The following is a 19,802-nucleotide window of genomic DNA, read 5'->3' on the forward strand; positions in this document are numbered from 1 at the left end:
CATTTGTTTTTCAACAGGACAATGACCCAACACACCTCCAGGCTGTGCAAGGGCTATTTGACCAATAAGGAGAATGATGGAGTGCAGCATTAGATGACCTGGCCTCCACAATTACCCGACCTCAACACAATTGAAATGGTATGGATGAGTTGAACCGCAGAGTGAAGGAAAAGCAGCCAACAAGTACTCAGCATATGTGGGAACTCCTTCAAGACTGTTGGAAAAGCATTCCAGGTGAAGCTGGTTGAGAGAATGCCAAGAGTGTGCAAAGCTGTCATCAAGGCAAAGGGTAGCTACTTTGAAGAATCCAAAATATATTTTGATTTGTTTAACACTTAATGGGTTACTATATGATTCCATATGTGTTATTTCATAGTTGTGATGTCTTCACTATTATTCTACAATGTAGAACATAGTAAAAATAAAGAAAAACTGTTGAATGAGTTGGTGTGTCCAAACTTTTGACTGGTACTGTACATTTTTTAAAAAGCAATACAGGAACAAAACATTCAAACATTAACTATACAATAAAAAAGAAGTTGCAGAGATGATCATTGAAGAACAGCCACAACTGGTCTTTGTTCTTGTCATGGAAGTGCAGGGATACAGAATCCTTTATAGTGTTTTTTCCATGGATGTTGATAGTCATAATGTATCTCAGTTTATTCCAGTTACACATCCCATGGAGGTGTGTGGTAAATGGTGAGAAACTTGGAACTCATCCACACCCACACTGAACAAAGAAATTCTAGCAAAGCCTAAAAGTGGCCTCTTCCCATTTGTCCCGTTCCCTAAAACCTGAGTAGCGGACGTTTAAAAGAAGAGTAGAAGACTTTGTCCGCCAAAAATGATATAAAATGCCACCCACTTTTTTGCCAATAAAGACAGGGACTATATTGAGGTGATTATTGAAAAATGAATGAACAGAAAAACATTATTTGTGTAATGGAGTAAGGGATGTGTGTGTAGCTCTAAGCTCACTCCATCCTCTCCTACAAACTCATTTTTATCTCCTCATCATCCAGTTGCTCCTCAGTCCGGTCAGCACTGGCCAGCTTCTATGATTCCCTCCTTCTCATGACCTTCGACCTCCACCTCTGCGTAGCTGGAGTGGAATCCCTGCTTCCTGAACTTCATGGATGGCCAGTAGCTGTTGCGTCGCTATTGAAATGAGATCACACAAATCATTGTTTTTAAAAGGTTAAAGAGAATGGGAGGAGAAGTCTACATTTAACAGGACAGGGCTGGTTGAATGTGAGCCCTGATAGTGTTACTAACCTGTAAGAAGTAGAGGGGTGAAGCAGCAGAAGGAGGAGAGTTGACGTAAAGAGCCAGCAGTGTCAGAGCCAGCAGTAGCACCAATGCAGCTACTACACCTGCTATAACTCCTGTGTGAGCTGACCCGTCGTGTTGTCTCGGGGGGCCTGTCTTCACGTCTAACCAGGAAAGAGAGACCATGTACAATCAAAATCCTGTAAACATGGCTCCATACACACAATTCAAAGTGAATCAAGATACCACCCACCGTTACCATTGTATCGAATCACACGTTTGGTGTCATCTGGAGGAAGCTCAAATGTAGGATCAGTTTGAATATTGAGCAGTTAGGACTCAAACTGCTTCCATTGTTATTTTCCTGAACTTCATTTCTGTGCAATTTCTTTGCATGTTCTAAGAACACTCAGATTACTGTAGGCACCGGCTAAAGACCGACACTGAGCACTAGGGCATTACTATGCAGGGCCTTCTAGCTCTGTTTAACACTGCTACATGCACAGTTGAACTCTGATACTCCGATATAAACCCTCCCCGGCACACTCATTTACACACTTGACTTACTCTCCGTGGCAGGGCCTTCTAGTAGGGACCCAAGGGGAGTGGTGACCTCAGAGTCTGAGGGAACTGAAGGGTCAATGGAGCTGTCTGGTCTCCCCATGGAATAATCCTCACATGTAACATCTTTGGCCTGTCCATATAATGGATGGGAATTGTGGTTTTAACAGAAGAAGCTGAGACTGTGATTTACATTTGATGTACAGTACATGTAAAGTATGTGAACGTTCATTGACATTGCCCAATTCTACCTCTTCTGAACAGGCGTAGTCCAGCCACTCCTGCCTGTGTCTGTCCATTCCGTCTGAGCACCTGAAACAGACACAGATGTCAAACACAAAGGAACAAGGACTCCTTTATTCAGATAGCGACCTACACTCCTCTCCTGCTCACCTCTGGAGGATGTTGCACCAGGTACAGCCAGAGGTTAGGTTGGACGAGAGGCAGAGTTCACAGCTGTCATGCTGCAGACAGGCTGGACAGAGGGAGGGAGAGACAGAGAGACCTGGGTTTTGATTCTGCAGTGACATGATTGGCATTGGCATTAACATCATACTAAGCTGTGCCTGTGACTGGTTATTGAGGATGAAATGTCTGAGAGGACTGTATGAGGGATAGAGATTAGCTGCTTACTTGGCAATGCAGTGAACTCAAAGGCAGAGTTGTTGGTGATCTTAGTTGTATCGATGTCCAACCGATGGTACTCGTAGAGCCGACGTTGGGCATCTATGTGGGAGATATAATTTCAGATAATTTTAGCAAAAGTTTTTGACATCAAAGATTTTCCAAACTGGATAACTGTGGGTTAGGGTTAGGGAACCCTTTGGTGCTAACCTGAGGATTGAGGGGATTGCAGGTTTACCATGAATGCATCTGACAACCCTGCCTTCACTTGGTGCTCAGCAGAACTTATCACCTCCACTGGCAAAGGTATCTGAAAGAGCAAGATTGACAGGTAGAGACAAATGGACAGAGAAACCGAAAAGTGTGACTGTGTTAAGATGGAGTACATTAAAATCAAAGACGTGTTGAACAAGGTTCATAAGTGTGCATGTTGTAAGTCCCACTCACATCTCTGTAGCTGAAGGTGATGGTCCCCGTGAGGTGCAGGGCAGCCTGGAAGGTGTATGCCCCCTCTGCTTCCCTCCCGTGGAGTCTCACCCGCTCCCACTGCACCACAAACACCTCACCTGTGGTCAGTACAGGACAGGTCACACAGAGGTCAACCAAGGGTCAAAAGTCAAATAACAAGCGCTGTCTGAATGTTACTCTATGGCTCACCGTTGTCCAGGTACTGCACAATAGACTCCTTGGAGAAGCTGGGGTCAAAGTTGGCCATGAGGGGGGCGATGTACTGTGTTGCTGTCAGCATGCGGTGTGTGACCTCTCCCATGAAAATAAATCCTGGGGAAGGTCAGAGGTCAGGGTTCTATGGAGATGCATGGCAAGTGGCAACTGGTAGTTACAATAGTTCATTCCTTCTAGGCTTAACGTAAGTAACAAGCAGGGAGTAGAAAGGAAGCATTATGATAAGTGGCTCCATCTGAGTTTGAACAACTTGCCATGTGTCGGAAGAATAATGAAATATACCTCCTGTTGCTATGGTAATCTGCCTCAAATAATGTCCGTAGAAGGGGAAGTCAAATGAGAGGGCGACCTTCTGGAATATGAGGAAGAGAGAGAGGGAGGGAAATGAGATGCGCGTGCACGTGCGCGCGCATGTGTGTGTGTGTGTGTGTGTGTAACTGTGTGTATGACTCACCGCAGCCTGTCTGTGTGTGTTGGACAAAATGCCATGCATTCTGACTTGGCCATGCCCTAGGTCATTTAGATCTACCCAGAGTTCATCTGTGCGCTGGTCATCAGGGCCAAAACTACGCCACGAATAATACTTACCAGCGTCCTCCTGTTATAGAAACAGTAGAGGTGAGGGCAAGAGGAGAAGTTGAGGGATGAGATGGGAGAGATGGAATAATGGTGTGAGAAGGGGCGGAGGGGAGATGTTATAATGAACAACAGCAACAAGCAGCATTTGAATGCAGGCCCACATAAACAAACAAACAAACACACACTCTACATTGAGTTCCAGTCTCCAGTTTATTACATAGTAGTATTACAAGAGAGGGATACTAAATATAAAGAATGCAGGTTGCATACTACATAAGCTAAAGGGATACGCTTTTAGAAACCTTAGGATATCCTTGAATGTCTTGGACTGTACATTTCAGCAGCGAGGTTAAAATGATTCACTGCAATTTGATTGGATCTGCGTTGTTCAACTCTTTTCAAAATACTCTGCAGTCTAATGCAGAGGGTATGTTTTGTCTAAGGCCAGCAGGGAGCAGTATTCTACCACCACAACTGGAACAACTAGAAGAAGCGAATCTCGCATCTTGCCCACACTAGTGTGTTGTTGGACCACTGACCCAGCGCCACTCACCACTAAGTGTGTCATGTTGTCTGGTAGGGTGTCAATGGTCAGTCCTCCTCCCAGTACTTCCCTGGCCACCCTGGCGTAACCCAGCCACGGCTCTCTGGGGGTCCTGTGTGATGGCTTCTCATGCTGCTGTCCATTCACATGATACCGCATCTCTGTCCAAAACACAGTGAGTCAGTGACACAGATCAAGTCAGTGTCAGTCAGAAGATTCATGTTTGAACCCACTCAAATTACAAACAAATCAGGCATTTGCTTTAGGCAGAGTTGGGGAAGTTTCTCTGAAAATATTTAACCAAGAAACCAATTACTGCTCACTGGTAGAAGTTAAGCTACACTCAAGCTAGCCTTAAGAAAAATATAGTTTACTTAACTAAAGTTCCTTTGAAAAAGTAGTTCACTACATCAAAACTACTCTGTGAAAAATCGCTCTGGAGTCAGATGTCAACAGAATGTGTAATTTAGCACATTAACACAAATCAGTTTAAAGTGAGAATTAGGCAAGTCTAATGCTGAAAAAAGAAAGGACATTCTTGCCTACATCACCCAGATGTTCTTTTTGCTAAAAAAAAGTTGTGTGTAGTTCAGTAGTTAGCTACACCCATGGCAGAAAAAAGTAATTAACTACTGAAAACACTACCAAGATTAGAATTGAGTTCAACGACCACAAAGCTACTGCACACGCACACACACACATTAAAATGTGTGATGGCTGGACCACAGTCTAATCACAATACAACAAACTAGAAAGGCCTTGGGGATTTCTTGTTTGTCTGCCACTTTACTTTTCTCTCCTCCTCCTCCTCCTCTCCTTGTCTTGCATATCCCATGGACTGCAATGTTCTGTCTCTTGGAGCCAAAGTTGTGAGCAGTTCCCAAAGCAACTTACAATGCAGCATATGTTCCACAACATTCTGCTAAAACATTATCCAAACAAATAACTCAATGTGGATTTGAGATCATCTGGGATTAGGAGGGACAAATCTCTGAGGACCTCCGTTGTTATCAGATAACACACGTCCCCACAGCACTCTGCTTAAGGCCACAATGCATCTGGTTATACTGCTTCTCAGGGCAAAGCCACATAGAGATTATCTGTCCGGAAATTACCGAAATCACCGACTCAACAAGAATGCATATAGGACCCCCCCCCCAGTACTTTGAGCAGGGGGCAGGAAGCAGGGGGTTTGTTCAGTTTGGGACACTTCTTAGTGCAGTGCAGTTGCTGTCATTTTTGTTTGTTTATTCTGGCCCTGCATGGCAATTGCTTGTGAGTTATTGAGATGGTTAGTTGCCAGTTCATCTAGCTAAGTCAGGAGGTGTTTGACATGAGTGGTGCTGGAGAGGTTGTCAATGTGTGGCGCTGGGGATGTTGTTGTCTATGCTAGCTACATTCCATTGCTAATTCTGCTGGCCTTTCACCATCCAGTGTCATAAAGATGCTGGCTAGCAATGTTTGCAACATCCAAGCCTTCTCGTTTATGTCAGCAGTGTTGTGTTTTATGTGCACAGAGCATTGTACGTGCATTCTATCTTTTATAGTGCATTTCTGTATAGAATACAGTTGCGAGATAACGTTGTATATCAAGCTTTATCTTGAAAACTTCACTGCTGACGTTTTTGGGGGATTGTATTCATTGCACTAATGACCAAAATACTAAAATATATACGTTTTGAGTGAACTATACCTTTACAGCTAGAATCCTTAGTTGCTACATAAATTAATGGACAAATGAATGATATATAGCCATTATATCCTGAAGAATATAACTTATAAATACCTCATGAGTATAGTTCAACTGTTGTACACCATCAGAACATACAAGCGTGTTTTACTCCAATCGTTGTACATAATGGAAATGGAAACCACCAACACTGTATAGCCTCAAAACATAGTTACAACTATACTTTTGATATCATGGATGGACAGTCCTTGCATCCATAGCTCTGACTATGAATTTGAGAGTGGTTGCATTTCTCTAGGCCCATTCCTCAGCCTTCAGAAAAAAAACATGTGGCAAAGGTCAACTTTAAATAGGCTCGGTAAAAAAAAGAAGCGTCCTCTCACTGTCAACTGCGTTTATTTTCAGCAAACTTAACATGTGTAAATATTCGTATGAACATAACAAGATTCAACAACTGACACATAAACTGAACAAGTTCCACAGACACGTGACTAACACAAATGGAATAATGTGTCCATGAACAAAGGGGGGTCAAAATCAAAATGGACAGTCAGTATCTGCTGTGGCCACCAGCTATATTAAGTAATGCAGTGCATCTCCTCCTCATGGACTGCACCAGATTTGCCAGTTCTTGCTGTGAGGTGTTACCCCACTCTTCCACCAAAGCACCTACAAGATCCCGAATATTTATGGAGGGAATGGCCCTAGCCCTCACCCTCCGATCCAACAGGTCCCAGACGTGCTCAATGGGATTGAGATCCAGGCTCTTCGCTGGCCATGGCAGAACACTGACATTCCTGTCTTGCAGGAAATCACGCACAGAATGAGCAGTAATGTCACGTTCTGACCTTAGTTCCTTTGTTTTTGTCTTTGTTTTAGTATGGTCAGGGCGTGAGTTGGGGTGGGCAGTCTATGTTTGTTTTTCTACGTTGGTTTTTGAGTTCGGCCTAGTATGGTTCTCAATCAGAGGCAGCTGTCAATTGTTGTCCCTGATTGAGAATCATACTTAGGTAGCCTGGGTTTCACTTTTGGTTTGTGGGTGTTTGGGCCACACGGTACTGTTTCGTTTTGTTCACATCGTTTATTGGTTTGTTCCAGTGTTCAGTTTGTTTATTAAAAAGACATGAACACTTACCATGCTGCACCTTGGTCCTCCTCTCTATCTCCAGACGACATCCGTTACAAGTATGGCTGGTGGCATTGTCATGCTGGGGGGTCATGTCAGGATGAGCCTGCAGGAAGGGTACCACATGAGGGAGGAGGATGTCTTCCCTGTAACGTACAGCATTGAGATTGCCTGCAATGACAACAAGCTCAATCCGATCAAATCGATCCCGCTCCAGAGTACAGGCCTCGTGTAACGCTCATTCCTTCGACGATAAACGCAAATCCGACCATCATCCCTGGTGAGACAAAGCCCCGACTCGTTAGTGAAGAGCACTTTTTGCCAGTCCTGTTTTGTCCAGCGACGGTGGGTTTGTGCCCATAGGCGACGTTGTTGCCTGGTGAGGACCTGCCTACAAGCCCTCAGTCCAGCCTATTGTGGACAGTCTGAGCACTGATGGAGGGATTGTGCGTTCCTGGTGTAACTCGGGCAGTTGTTGTTGCCAACCAGTACCTGTCCCGCAGGTGTGATGCTCGTGTAACAGTATAGCTTCCATCCCTCTCCTCGCCCCAACCTGGGCTCGAACCAGGGACCCTCTGCACACAGACAACAGTCACCCTCGAAGCATCGTTACCCATCGCTCCACAAAAGCCGAGGCTCTTGCAGAGCAAGGGGAACCACTACTTCAAGGTCTCAAAGCGTGTGACGTCACTGATTGAAACGCTATTAGCGCGCACCACCGCTAACTAGCTAGCCATTTCACATCGGTTACACTCACCCCCCTTTTGACCTCCTTTTCCGCAGCAACCAGTGATCCGGGTCAATAGCATCAATGTATGGAGTATAACTTTAGTCCGTCCCCTCGTCCCAACCCGGGCTCTAACCAGGGACCCTCTGCACACATCAACAACTGACACCCACGAAGCATTGTTACCCATCGCTCCACAAAAGCCGAGGCTCTTGCAGAGCAAAGGGAACCACTACTTCAAGGTCTCAAAGCGAGTGATGTCACAAATTGAAATGCTATTAGCGCACACCACCGCTAACTAGCTAGCCATTTCACATGGTTACACTCAGATGTACTAATCCTGTGCAGGTGTTGTTACGCGTGGTCTGCCTGTCTGTCCTTTCTCCCTGTAGCGCTATCTTAGGCGTCTCACAGTACGGACATTCAATTTATTGCCCTGGCCACATCTGCAGTCCCCATGCCTCCTTGCAGCATGCCTTAGGCACATTCACACAGATTAGCAGGGACCCTGAGCATCTTTCTTTTTGTGTTTTTCAGAGTCAGTAGAAAGGCCTCTTTAGTGTCCTAAGTTTTCATAACTGTGACCTTAATTGCCTACCATCTGGATTTTGATTTTTACGAATTATCTTTGAAAGACAGGGTCCTGAAAAATTGACGTTTTTTTTTTTGCTGAGTTTACTAACATTTTTTGTTGTTGTTATCTGCATTGGACTATTTTGCTTTATCATACAGTAAATCTCAGTTATTATCAGCGTCATCATTACATTATTCGTTTTTTTCTGGTGAACCTGCCTGCCTGCTCCAAACAGCTTCAATGTTGCGCAACTTTTAGGAATATTTTGTCCTACTCAAAGATGGGGTGTGTTCATGACGTCACACGTACTATATAAATCTCACCCGCACGTGTTTATTTTTCAAACGGAGACTTTCTTCTAACCCTACATTTATGCGCTTTCCTGTACTACATGTTTACTGTTTTGTCTCTTGCTTTCAGTAGACGACAGGAAGTCGAATATCGGTAGGCATATGGCAAACAAAAAAGCAAAGAAATTCACTCCGTGACGCTCATTCTTCCCAGTGGCATCACCATGAACATGCCGTGGTCAGTATGGCTGCCGCGAAGAGTTCGTCTCTGCTGCTCTGGTGATTTTCTCTGGAAAAAACTTGTTGAGCAGATCAAATTGAGCTGGGTAACAGGCGGATCTAAATGATGATTCTGGTCGAAAGCCCGTGCTCAAACATTTTCAATATTTTACCAGTTATAAAATGTGCAGTCTGTTCACGTTTGAATGTGCTTGCTAGATCAGAGGTATCGAGATGTTCGTTATTTTCGGATACCGGATGTGATAGAACTCCGACTCAGAACACGGCATTTTTTTGTTACCAGATTTTGTTGCACTAACTGGGTGGAATCAACCCTGACTGGCACAGGCATGAATTGTATATTACCAGTGCCCTTACTGAATCAAATCACTTCATTCATGTTAACTCTTCAGAATGTTTAGGTATATTTAATCCTAAATTGAAGATGGCTGTGTCACATCCGGCCGTGATTGGGAGTCCCATACGGCTGCGCACAATTGGCCCAGGGTAGGCGGTCATTGTAAATAAGAATTTGTTCCTTACTGATTTGACCTGATTAAGTAAAAAAATAATCTGGTGCTTGACTAACACTAGCCAACAGTTTGTACATGAGGCTTCTTTTCAGATGTCAGAAACAAGCCAATGTTTAGCATATTAACAGAAACCTAAACCAAACACTGAAATAACCTGCAAGTGGAATGCGTAGAGGGAGCTAAGGGGTGTAGGGAGCAGGGCTGTAGTTGGCCAGCTCTGATCAAGTTAAGTGGTCTAGAATAAAACCCTTAAGGCCATCGGTACTTAAATCACTGGCTAATCACCAAGACAAGAGGAGCCTGCCTGTCTACAGGACTGAGAGGAGGGCAGGAGGTGGAGGAAGAGATGTCACTTCCTAATAGTAAAGGACTGTTGTGGTAAAGAGTCACGCTTCCATCCAGACTGTGTTTTGCATGTCCTACGCTAGTAGGATGATTGTTGGGAGTGAAGAGGGTTTACATGCAGCTAAGGTTAACCCCCCCACCCCCATCTCAAATAGACTCAGGAAACCAGGGGTTTATCATTCCATCATATTTGTAAATCATAAATGTCTTGTTTTATCGCCATTATCACTTGACATTCCTACATGGTACACTCTGGTCTATTTCAAACAAAATGTGCAGTGTAGTACATGTTTGTTTCTGCACTGTCCAACTGGATGTATATAACTGATATAGATCCTATAAATCACTGTTAAATTCCTATGCATTCTATAGCCTGGTCCCAGATCTGGTTGTGCTTTTGCCCTGCTCCGTTGTCAAGACAAACTATATGTTTGGAAGTCAGCTCGGGTATTTGAACCAGCAACCTTTTAGTTACTATCCCAACACTCTTAACTGGTAGGCTACTTACTGCCTGCTTGGCCATTTCTTTCAGCTGGTCAGCTCAGGTATTTGAACCAGCAACCTTTTCAGTTACTGTCCCAACTCTCTTAACTGGTAGGCTACCTACTGCGAGCAGAAACAAACCGACGAGCACCACGGCTAGTAATTATATGGAATAACCCTACAGACTATTATACCCAGAGCAGGGGGGAGACTAATTAAATACACCAAGAGGCTTCAAGTCGAGATAAGAAGTATGTAGAGGGGCTGTGAAGGGGGAGATATGAAATGGAGGGGGACTAAAGGACAACTACAATGCTAAAAGAGTGAGAGGCCAATGATAGTGGGTAGTGTCACGAGAGAGATTTGGTCCTAGATTTGTTTCGTATCCTTGCTCTTTTTGAGGTAAAGTACAGGGATGGTCTGCAAAATAAAATGAAAGAAGTCTAATTGGCTCTTTGGTGTCACGCTTTCCTCATAGACGTATGCGTTTGCCAGCGTGTTTCTGGGGAAATTAGGTGTGGTATGGTCGGTGATGTGAAACATATAGGACCGTTCTATTTCTATGGCTACAACTTCCAATTCTCTTGTGAACTCAGTTTCAGCACAGTACTACAATCCAGGGTCATCTCCCCAGATGGGAGAGAGAACACAGAACGAGTTTGAAGAATCAGGCATGTGTGACTATGGTGTTCGAGAAGGTCTGTTTTTAAAATCAACAGGAGGGGGTGATATATCATTATACAGTATTGCAGTGGCTCCCAAACTTTTTCACTCTGCCCCCCTTCCATCATTGGTGAACGTCCTGTTTGTTCATGTGGTCTCTGAGTGACTCAAACATTACAACAAAATCAATGGGCAAAAAATCTACCTAAACAACGTTAGCTAACATGGGCTAGTTGATCTGGACATTTCTGACAAATTGTAATAAATATCTCTCTAAGGTCTGCGATGTCTGACACTGCAGGAGGAAAACTGCAAATACACTACCCAATTTGGTGTGTTCTGCTACTACAACTTTTAAAGGTAAGTTGAAAGCCCAACTGACCCCTTGGCCCCACAGTCTGGGAACCACTGATGTATTGGAATGCCTGATGACAGAGGACAAATAGGATATGACAAGTGAGAATACCATTATAACATAAACACCTCTTCTGTTAGAATAGAAGGCTCACAGACTCTGGCCTGCTTTATCACAGGCAACTGTCACTTAGTCACATACCTCAGGCTTTCATTTGATATTAATTGTCTAAAACAATTGGAGTCCAGGTATGCTAAAATACTATTTTAAATGACCAAAAGGATAGAACTAGAGGCCAAACTAATTTAACGGGAGGGTCATCTGCCCCCACCCTCTCTCAGGCATAAACAAGGTCAAGTTTAAGCTACCGCTCATAGGCAGATAGACAGTCAGTCTTCTGGCCTGAGCACTAAAGTCACCCTGATGCTATGAAACCACTCAGCCCATATTTCCAGGCCTGTTTCTGTGAGTGGTCAGTCAGACCGGGAGACAAGAGGGCACACCCTTTCCTGCATGGGAGAGGCTGCTAGGGCTGGCTCAGGATCAGCCGGATGGCACATTACTTCCACAGCTCAACTCAATGTGGCTGATCATATGAACATGAGTACCTTCTTTTTTCTTTTTGTTTTGCACTGTCTCCATGCACACTCACAGAACTCTACACACTCACAGAACTCTACACACTCACAGAACTCTACACACTCACAGAACTCTACACACTCACAGAACTCTACACACTCACAGAACTCTACACACTCACAGAACTCTACACACTCACAGAACTCTACACACTCACAGAATTCTGCACACTAACAGAACTCTACACACTCACTCACACTGACATTCCAGCACACGCACTTCATTTGCTCACACACACACATAACACGCACACATTCATATTGACTACACACTCACATACGATGATCATATGCACTGCTGTTACTCTGTTTATCATATATCTTGATGCCTGGTCATCTTACCTCTATCACTCCAGTATCCCTGCACATTGTAAATATGATATAGACACTGACCCTGTATATAGCATACTTACTTTCTCGTGCTCTTGTTTCTATTTCTTGTGTGTTTTTGTTCTACTTTATTTTATAGCACTGCAATGATATTGATTACTGCATTAGGAAAGGCATTTCACTGTACTTGTGCACGTGACAATAAGAACTTGAAACTACAGACCCACAGCAAATGATCATCGATACCTGAATTATAATGTGAACTTTTGATCTAATATGGGAAAAACATAGTTTTGTTTTTGAAATATTGCTAAATATATATTTTTTCAGACATTATTATGATGAATTTTTGTAATGTATGGTCATTATTAGGCTTTGTGTCCAGGTCATGGCATTGCCTTTCAAGATTTTCTATTCTGAAAAAACACCAAGATCTCTTCTATGAAAACAAGAGAGCAGTGATGACCTCACACTTCCTCTGTTATGGTGAAACCCAATCTCTCAGTAGATGAGGTAAAGGAATTAATTCTGGTTTTCATTGTATGATTAGACAAAGCCCATAACGAACTCAGTCAGGCATCTCAATGAAGATCAGGGCTGAACCATGTCTTATTCCCCAATGCCAACATCACGCCTCGTCATCCAATAAATCACTTTCTTTAATTTGAATAAAGAATCGAAGGGCAATTCCACCACTCTTCACCCTCATTTTCATTATTTCCAGAACAATAGCGTTGTCTACATATGTCAAAACGGCGCATTTATACACTTTGTAGAATAAAAATGTCATGAAAAGTTGAAAGATTTTAAAAACTGTGATTTTCAAACACTATGAGGTTTCACTGTGACACTGGGATCAAGGTTTTAAAAATCCCTGTTTTATTTTGTTTCTTTTTAATCCTAGATCAAAGAGAAGCACATTTTATGACCTTTCTTCTTATCTCTTTAACCCCAGATCATAGAAACGTGACGATAACACGTATGTGCCCACTGGTACGTTGCTGGAGATAATGAATATGCTGTTGAAAAGTGTCAGAATTGCACTTTAGGATTGTAGGTTCCTTTGTCTCCCTCCCTGCCTCTCTATCCCTACTTCACGGATCCTTCTGTTCTCTTGGAACTTGCCAGAAGTGTCTGTATAGATGTCACAATGACCCTTGCTGTTGCCGATCCAAATCTCCACGACAGCGAAATCACATCTATTGATGTCATCCACACAGATATTTAGTATATCCAGATTTATCCTTTCCATTTTTATTCTGTTCAGGCTTGGCCCCAGTATGGCTGGACCAGACATAAGTCGTTTGTTAAATGAAATTCTCAACAGGACAAAGAACAGAGCCAAGCTCTGAGGTCAGCAGCCTCACAATTCATTTTCATCCCTCAAGCTGTGTTTTCATAATCTGCGTTAGCTGCTGCAGATAGCTCTCGAGGGGTAGCTCCACTTGATCCTATTTCAAACAGCTTTTTTACACTGCATGTAAAAAATAAAATCATCAAATTTTATTCCGTGTAAGATCAACACGAAAAGCAATTAATTTAGCTCAGTGAAGAGCTGTTGCTGTTTTGAAGGTGGTAGATAGTATCAGGGAAGAGCTGTTGCTGTTTTGAAGGTGGTAGATAGTATCAGGGAAGAGCTGTTGCTGTTTTGAAGGTGGTAGATAGTATCAGGGAAGAGCTGTTGCTGTTTTGAAGGTGGTAGATAGTATCAGGGAAGGAGAATGGGATACATCTTCCTTTCTCATCTGAATATTGGAGCAAACCAAAGGTCACAAGGGGAATACACTCAGCAAAGAGTACTTGGTGAAGGGAAATAAAATATGAATTTGGGAGCAGAGATTTGGCTAATAAGGCTTACAGGATTTATTGAGAAGTGAGGAGGTCATAGAAAGAGGAGTGCCGAGGTGGGACAGGGCTAGTGACAAATCTAAGTACTCAATCTCTAATAAAAGGCTTTATATGGCTAGGAGAAACACATCACGATGCATCCCCCTCCATCGGTCTACCAGCATTCCTGTCACACTCCAAGCACTCAGAAATGCATACACTTTCAACACACGTACAGACAAACACACAAGTAATATGTCATTGTTGTACGGTATGTGTGTCTACAGTTTTGGTCAATGTTGTGTTTGTGTATGTAAGTTGTTTTGTCTGAAGCTTTGTTCCTCCTGATGCTGTTGGACCAGGTATCTCTTGAAAAAAAAACATGATTCATCAAGCTACCACCTTTTTGCATACATTCCTCGACCGTTTTGTTCTCTCTGTCTTGTCCCCTCTTCTTTCCCACTCTGGACTGCCCTACTTTTAGGCCTAGCAGAGTGGCAGGGAGAAATGTGCCCAAATCTAATTTTAGGCAGAAGTAATGCTGTTTTGTGGGTTGTTGTTCTGAGTCATTCTGGAACATGGTGTTTCTTTATGGTTACACTTTCATTGCAAACTAGGTCACTAACCTTTCTGCACAAACAAAAAGTATAAGGGTTTGCCCATTTCCAAACACAGTCATGAACCTGCACCGTTTTCCATATATAAGTAAATTAGTAAAAAAAAACAGTCTTCAAAGACATCTCTACGTAGTTCATTGAAGCCATGAGATATATAAAAAAAGAGAATGCCATGACACACACACATCTTTTTTATGTTAAATACAAAAGTTATTATTCCATGTGATCATAAATTGCTGTGACTGACGTGTTAGGATGGAAGCATGAGAGAGAGAGAGGTGGACAGATGTAAATGGAATATATTATGTAAATAAAGGATGATTCTGGGATTTCTTTTTTAAAAAGTAGAGAAGAGTCTGGATGAGGTTACTATTGTACGGCAGAAAGTACAACACCTGATTGACCTGAAGAGAAGCTGTGTGAAGCATTGGAAGCTGCTGAAAGGAAGACGGCTCATAATAACGGCGCGAATGGAATGGCATCAAACACATTGAAACCATGTGTTTGATACCAGTCCACTAGCTCCACTCCAGCCATTACGACAAGCCCGTCCTCCCCAATTTAGGTGAGACCAACCTCCAGTGTAATGGAGAGAGTGATCCATGGGGGGGACATGAGGAGGGAGGAGACAACAGGTGAAAAAAGGTGATGAAGTACAGTGAGAAAAGAGAATCAGGATGGAAAACACAGAAGAGGTAGGGGAGAAAGAAAAGCTTACCTGTTTGTTCTTGAGCCCAAACTCTCCCCAACTCTGCCTGGGAGAGACAGATGAGTAGCAAGGCACTGAGACACATGTTGTTTGGCAACAACAAAAACACACAGCTCTCTCTTCACTCTCTTTTCCTTCTTCTCCCTCTCTTCTCTTTCAACTACACGGTTTCTCCTGGTCCCAGTCACCCTGTAGCTCCCTCTCCCTCCCTCCCTCACATGCTCTCTCCCCTTACACACTCTCTCTCCCTCTACAACACCCTCTTAAAGCTGTCCTTCCGTTGCCATGGTGATTACAAAGCCAGAGGGATGATAAGGAGTAGCAGCTGAGGAGATGAAAGTGTTCTCTCTCTCCCTGCATGTCCTGCCTCTCATGTTTTCTATCCATCCTCTTTGCTTTGATGTGCCCCACGTTCTGTCTCTCTCCCTCCATATTTTGACTGGGATGCTAGTGAAATCATCTGGAATCACAGTGGAGCCCTCTCTCTTATCTCTTAGGGCGCTCAAGAGTAGAGGAGTACACGCATGCCATGGCATCTCCTAGCCCTGGACAATGATATAGTCTCTCTGTGTTCAGACATGGCTGCTGTAGAGAACTAAATGAATGCAGTAAAAACACTACAATCTCTTCACGGAATCTGTCTATTGACCTTCTGGTTATAAACTGATGAACAAACAGTTAACAGCACTTCTAACCATACAGCCACCATACCAGATAATTACCACAATGACATTTACAGGTACTGTCCATAAGAGCTTTAGTTTTGGCATTCCATGCTCCCTGCTATGAATGTTTATTTGGTCAATAAAAACAACCATATTGTCTGAGTATTGAGCATACGTTTTGTGGGTCATATGAAAAAGTTGCATGTTTTGTTTGGCTACAGTTTTATTTCCAGGCACATGCGATAGCAGCTCTGTCTGTTATCCTGCTCAAATAAGCTTTGCTCTACAAGCACTGTGTGGTCGTCTCCACCATCACCCCGCTTCTCTCTCAGCTGTTCCATTACAATCAGTTCCACATCGAAGAATCAGGCTAGAGAACGCTGGTGAGGAAATGACAGTTGAGCCTTTACGAGATTCACTGCTGGAAAATGTAGTCTACATACTAGGGCTAGGGACATATTTTAGTAGGGCATGATACTCAGAATGTCATTGAACATTGAAAGGGTACAAGAGAACTGACTATTCTCTTGCACAATGAAAAAATACATCTCGGTTTTACAGTAAACAAATTTCTATAAGCATGTTCTGAATAAGCTCCCACAATTTCATTTGCTTACACTGGTCTCTACTGGTCATCTGGGGAATTACAACATTAATAGAGGGAAAGACTTGAATTGTAAATGACTCACATTATACTGTGGTCAGTATGCATTCAGGCTTTTCCACGAGTCAGTCAGATTCAAAGAGGTCAATAACATGTTGGATCTGGATGTAAAAATACAAACTTCAGAAGAATGTCCTGCTGTCCCAGTGTCACTCATTTCAACCCAAACTATTTCTCATATTCAGCTCCTCTCCTGTACTACAAACACCTCTCAGTTCTGTACTCTTTCCCTCTCATTTAACACAGCTCTCTCTCTCTCCATCTTCCTCATTCCCCTTTTTTTAATAGCCTTTTTTTTAACCCGCCTCCTCTCTTTTTCTCTTCCCCGGCTCTCTCCCTGGGACCCAGTCTCTCTCTCTCCCTGGGACCCAGTCTCTCTCTCCCTGGGACCCAGTCTCTCTCTCTCTCCCTGGGACCCAGTCTCTCTCTCTCTCCCTGGGACCCAGTCTCTCTCTCTCTACATGTTTCTGTTTATATCTTTCATGCGTCTGTACATCTGATCCCCCTGTGCTCTGCAGCCAGCTGGGTAAATATTGGCTCTGTGTTCTGGATGCGGTGTGTGTGTTACTGAAAGTAATCCGATTATGTTACAAAATGTAGGTAATCCAAAAGTTACGTTACTGATTAACAATTTTGGACAGGTAACTAGTAAAAAAATTAATTTAGAAGGAATCCTACCCAACCCTGCACACACACACACACACACACACACACACACACACACACACACACACACACACACACACACACACACACACACACACACACACACACACACACACACAACACACACACACACACACATACACACACACACACAGCGGTCTAAGGCACTGCATCTCAGTGCTAGAGGCATCACTACAGACCCTGGTTCGATTCCAGGCTGTATCACAACCGGCCGTGTTTGGGAGTCCAATAGGGCGGCACACAATTGACCCAGCGTTGTCCGGGTTAGGCTGTCATTGTAAATAAGAATTTGTTCTTAACTGACTTGCCTAGTTCAATCGAGGTTAAATAAAAATAAAACATACACTTTATTATTACAAGAGGTGGAGCAATGTTCTAGTAGCACTAACCTATAAAACACCTAGACAGAACATTTACTAGAAGACCTCTGGTGCCTAGGCTCTATATCAGGGGGTATAGCTCAGTGGTAGAGCATTTGACTGCAGATCAAGAGGTCCCCGGTTCAAATCCGGGTGCCCCCTCATTTTCTTTGTAACGTTAAGAACAGATCTAATAATTGTTATCAATGGTGGGTTGGTGACTAACTGGGTAGGCAAGGCCGAGATAAACAAGGGCCTGATTCCGACACGAGTTAAACGCACATAAATGGAGCTTAATTCCCTTTCAGTAGTTCTCCCTCTACGTATATTCTGAGTTTGAGAATAGCATGCTATTCACCGGCTATTTGTTTTGGGTGGAGATCAAATAAATGGTGTGGTGAAAAACTGTCTACAAATGTCTGGATTCTGACCTTGACTTAATTCCCTAAAAATGTCACCATCTTTGCGCAGAAGGAAACCATGAATAAGGTCTAAAGAACCTAGCGGTTCCAAGTTGAAAAAGCATCTGCTTTATTTTTTTCTGATAGACATACATAACACCATTCATCATGCACTGCAATTTACAACTTGATAAGAGCCGTTGATAACAGCTAGGTAAATGAGTAATCCGTTTGAAGAAGGGAATTGTAAATATAAATAGATATAGATATATTTTTGCCTTATTATCGCGAGAGACAAATGTTGAGCCAGTCACATGGCAGCAAACCGAAGCATATCAACTTTCCCACAGTAAAGTTTATGAAATGCTGTGCCGTTATGCAGAATTTTAATTGTACAGCATTTTATTGTAACTTGCAGGGATGGGTACTCTCGAATGTCTTAATTATAGGCGAACCCTGTTTCCTATTTATATCATGTTAAATATTAGCCACCATCAGTATTGACCGTGAGTAGGCCTAATAACAACAATTTACTGTTAGTTCTCTTCAGTTGGTATAGCCTACATTATCATCCTATTTAATTACATTGTTTCGTTTACCCTCATCTTCTTCCTCTGTAAGCTCCGTCACGGCCATGTGGTCGTTCTGAGCTGAGCGCAATCGGCTGGAGCAAGCCACAACAGTTTGAACCGGACGCATGGCGCAATACTTGGCGGTGTCATCACACAATTCCACGGTTAGTGCAGGCAATAGACGAGGGTATATTGTACACTATTCTCACTATTATAATTCTACGTACAATCATTTTCCAACATTACCATCGGTTTAAGAACTGAATGTGCCAATTTTCTGAAGGAATCAAACGACCGTGTACTTTCCTTCGTGTGTAAAGGCTCTCCAAACCAGTTTTTTATGATTCATAAATACTTTTCTAACCCCTAAAAAGATCAAATCGAATCATGCTTCGTAAACAACAGGTGTAGACTAACAGTGAAATGCTTACTTAAGGGCACCTTCAAAACAATGCAGGATACGATCAACAAAAACAATGGATAATACATAAAAAATTGAACTTGGAATAAATACACAATGAGCAATGATAGCTTGGCTATGTACATGGGGTACCAGTACCGAGTTGATGTGCAAGGGTACGAGGAAATTGAGTTCGATATGTACATATACTGTAGAGGTAAAGTGACTCGGCAACAGAAAAGATAAGACAGTAGCAGCATATGTGACGAGTGTGGAAGTGTGTGTATGACGACAGTGTGTATGTGTGAGTGAGTGAGTGAGTGTATGTGTTGAAGTGTGTGGGTAGAGTTCCGTGTGTGTGCATAAAGTCAAAAAGAGTGCAAAAAAGAGTGCAAAAATGCTTGATGCAGATAGTCCGGTTAGCTATTTGGTTAACTATTTATCAGTCTTATGGCTTGGGGGTAGATGTTGTTCAGGAGCCTTTTGGTCCTAGACTTAGCGCTCCGGTACAGCTTGCCGTGCGACAGCAGAGAGAACTGTCTATGACTTGGGTGGCTGGTGTCTTTGACCATTTTTAGGGCCTTGCTATAAAGGTCCTGGATGGCAGGGAGTCCAGCCCCAGTGATGTACCCTCTGTAGCTCCTTGCAGTCCGATGCCGAGCAA

The 19,802-nt window shown here is 43.1% G+C and overlaps 1 protein-coding gene and 1 non-coding gene across 3 annotated transcripts; one reads left to right on the forward strand and one right to left on the reverse strand.

Annotated features, from left to right (window-relative positions):
* Window positions 1-424: 424 nt before the first annotated feature.
* Window positions 425-15,588, reverse strand: LOC112225958 (plexin domain-containing protein 1). Of its 2 annotated transcripts, none has more exons than XM_024390112.2 (13): window positions 15,400-15,588; window positions 4,274-4,425; window positions 3,596-3,739; window positions 3,424-3,493; window positions 3,115-3,237; window positions 2,905-3,023; window positions 2,668-2,767; window positions 2,467-2,559; window positions 2,227-2,308; window positions 2,085-2,145; window positions 1,840-1,966; window positions 1,279-1,436; window positions 425-1,161 (listed from the first exon to the last, which is right to left on the reverse strand). In XM_024390112.2, the coding sequence occupies exons 1-13, from the start codon at window positions 15,473-15,475 to the stop codon at window positions 1,042-1,044; spliced, it is 1,425 nt and encodes a 474-aa protein (XP_024245880.1). In that variant the 5' UTR covers window positions 15,476-15,588; the 3' UTR covers window positions 425-1,041. The 2 variants fall into 2 exon arrangements, with proteins under 2 accessions (XP_024245880.1, XP_024245881.1); XM_024390113.2 differs by lacking the exon at window positions 15,400-15,588 and adding an exon at window positions 7,090-7,141.
* Window positions 15,589-17,855: 2,267 nt separating this feature from the next.
* trnac-gca lies at window positions 17,856-17,927 on the forward strand. Its single transcript has one exon. It is a non-coding gene; the product is annotated as a tRNA-Cys (tRNA).
* Window positions 17,928-19,802: the final 1,875 nt, after the last annotated feature.

The sequence above is a fragment of the Oncorhynchus tshawytscha genome, linkage group LG27 (assembly GCF_018296145.1).
Source record: "Oncorhynchus tshawytscha isolate Ot180627B linkage group LG27, Otsh_v2.0, whole genome shotgun sequence".
NCBI lineage: Eukaryota > Metazoa > Chordata > Actinopteri > Salmoniformes > Salmonidae > Oncorhynchus > Oncorhynchus tshawytscha.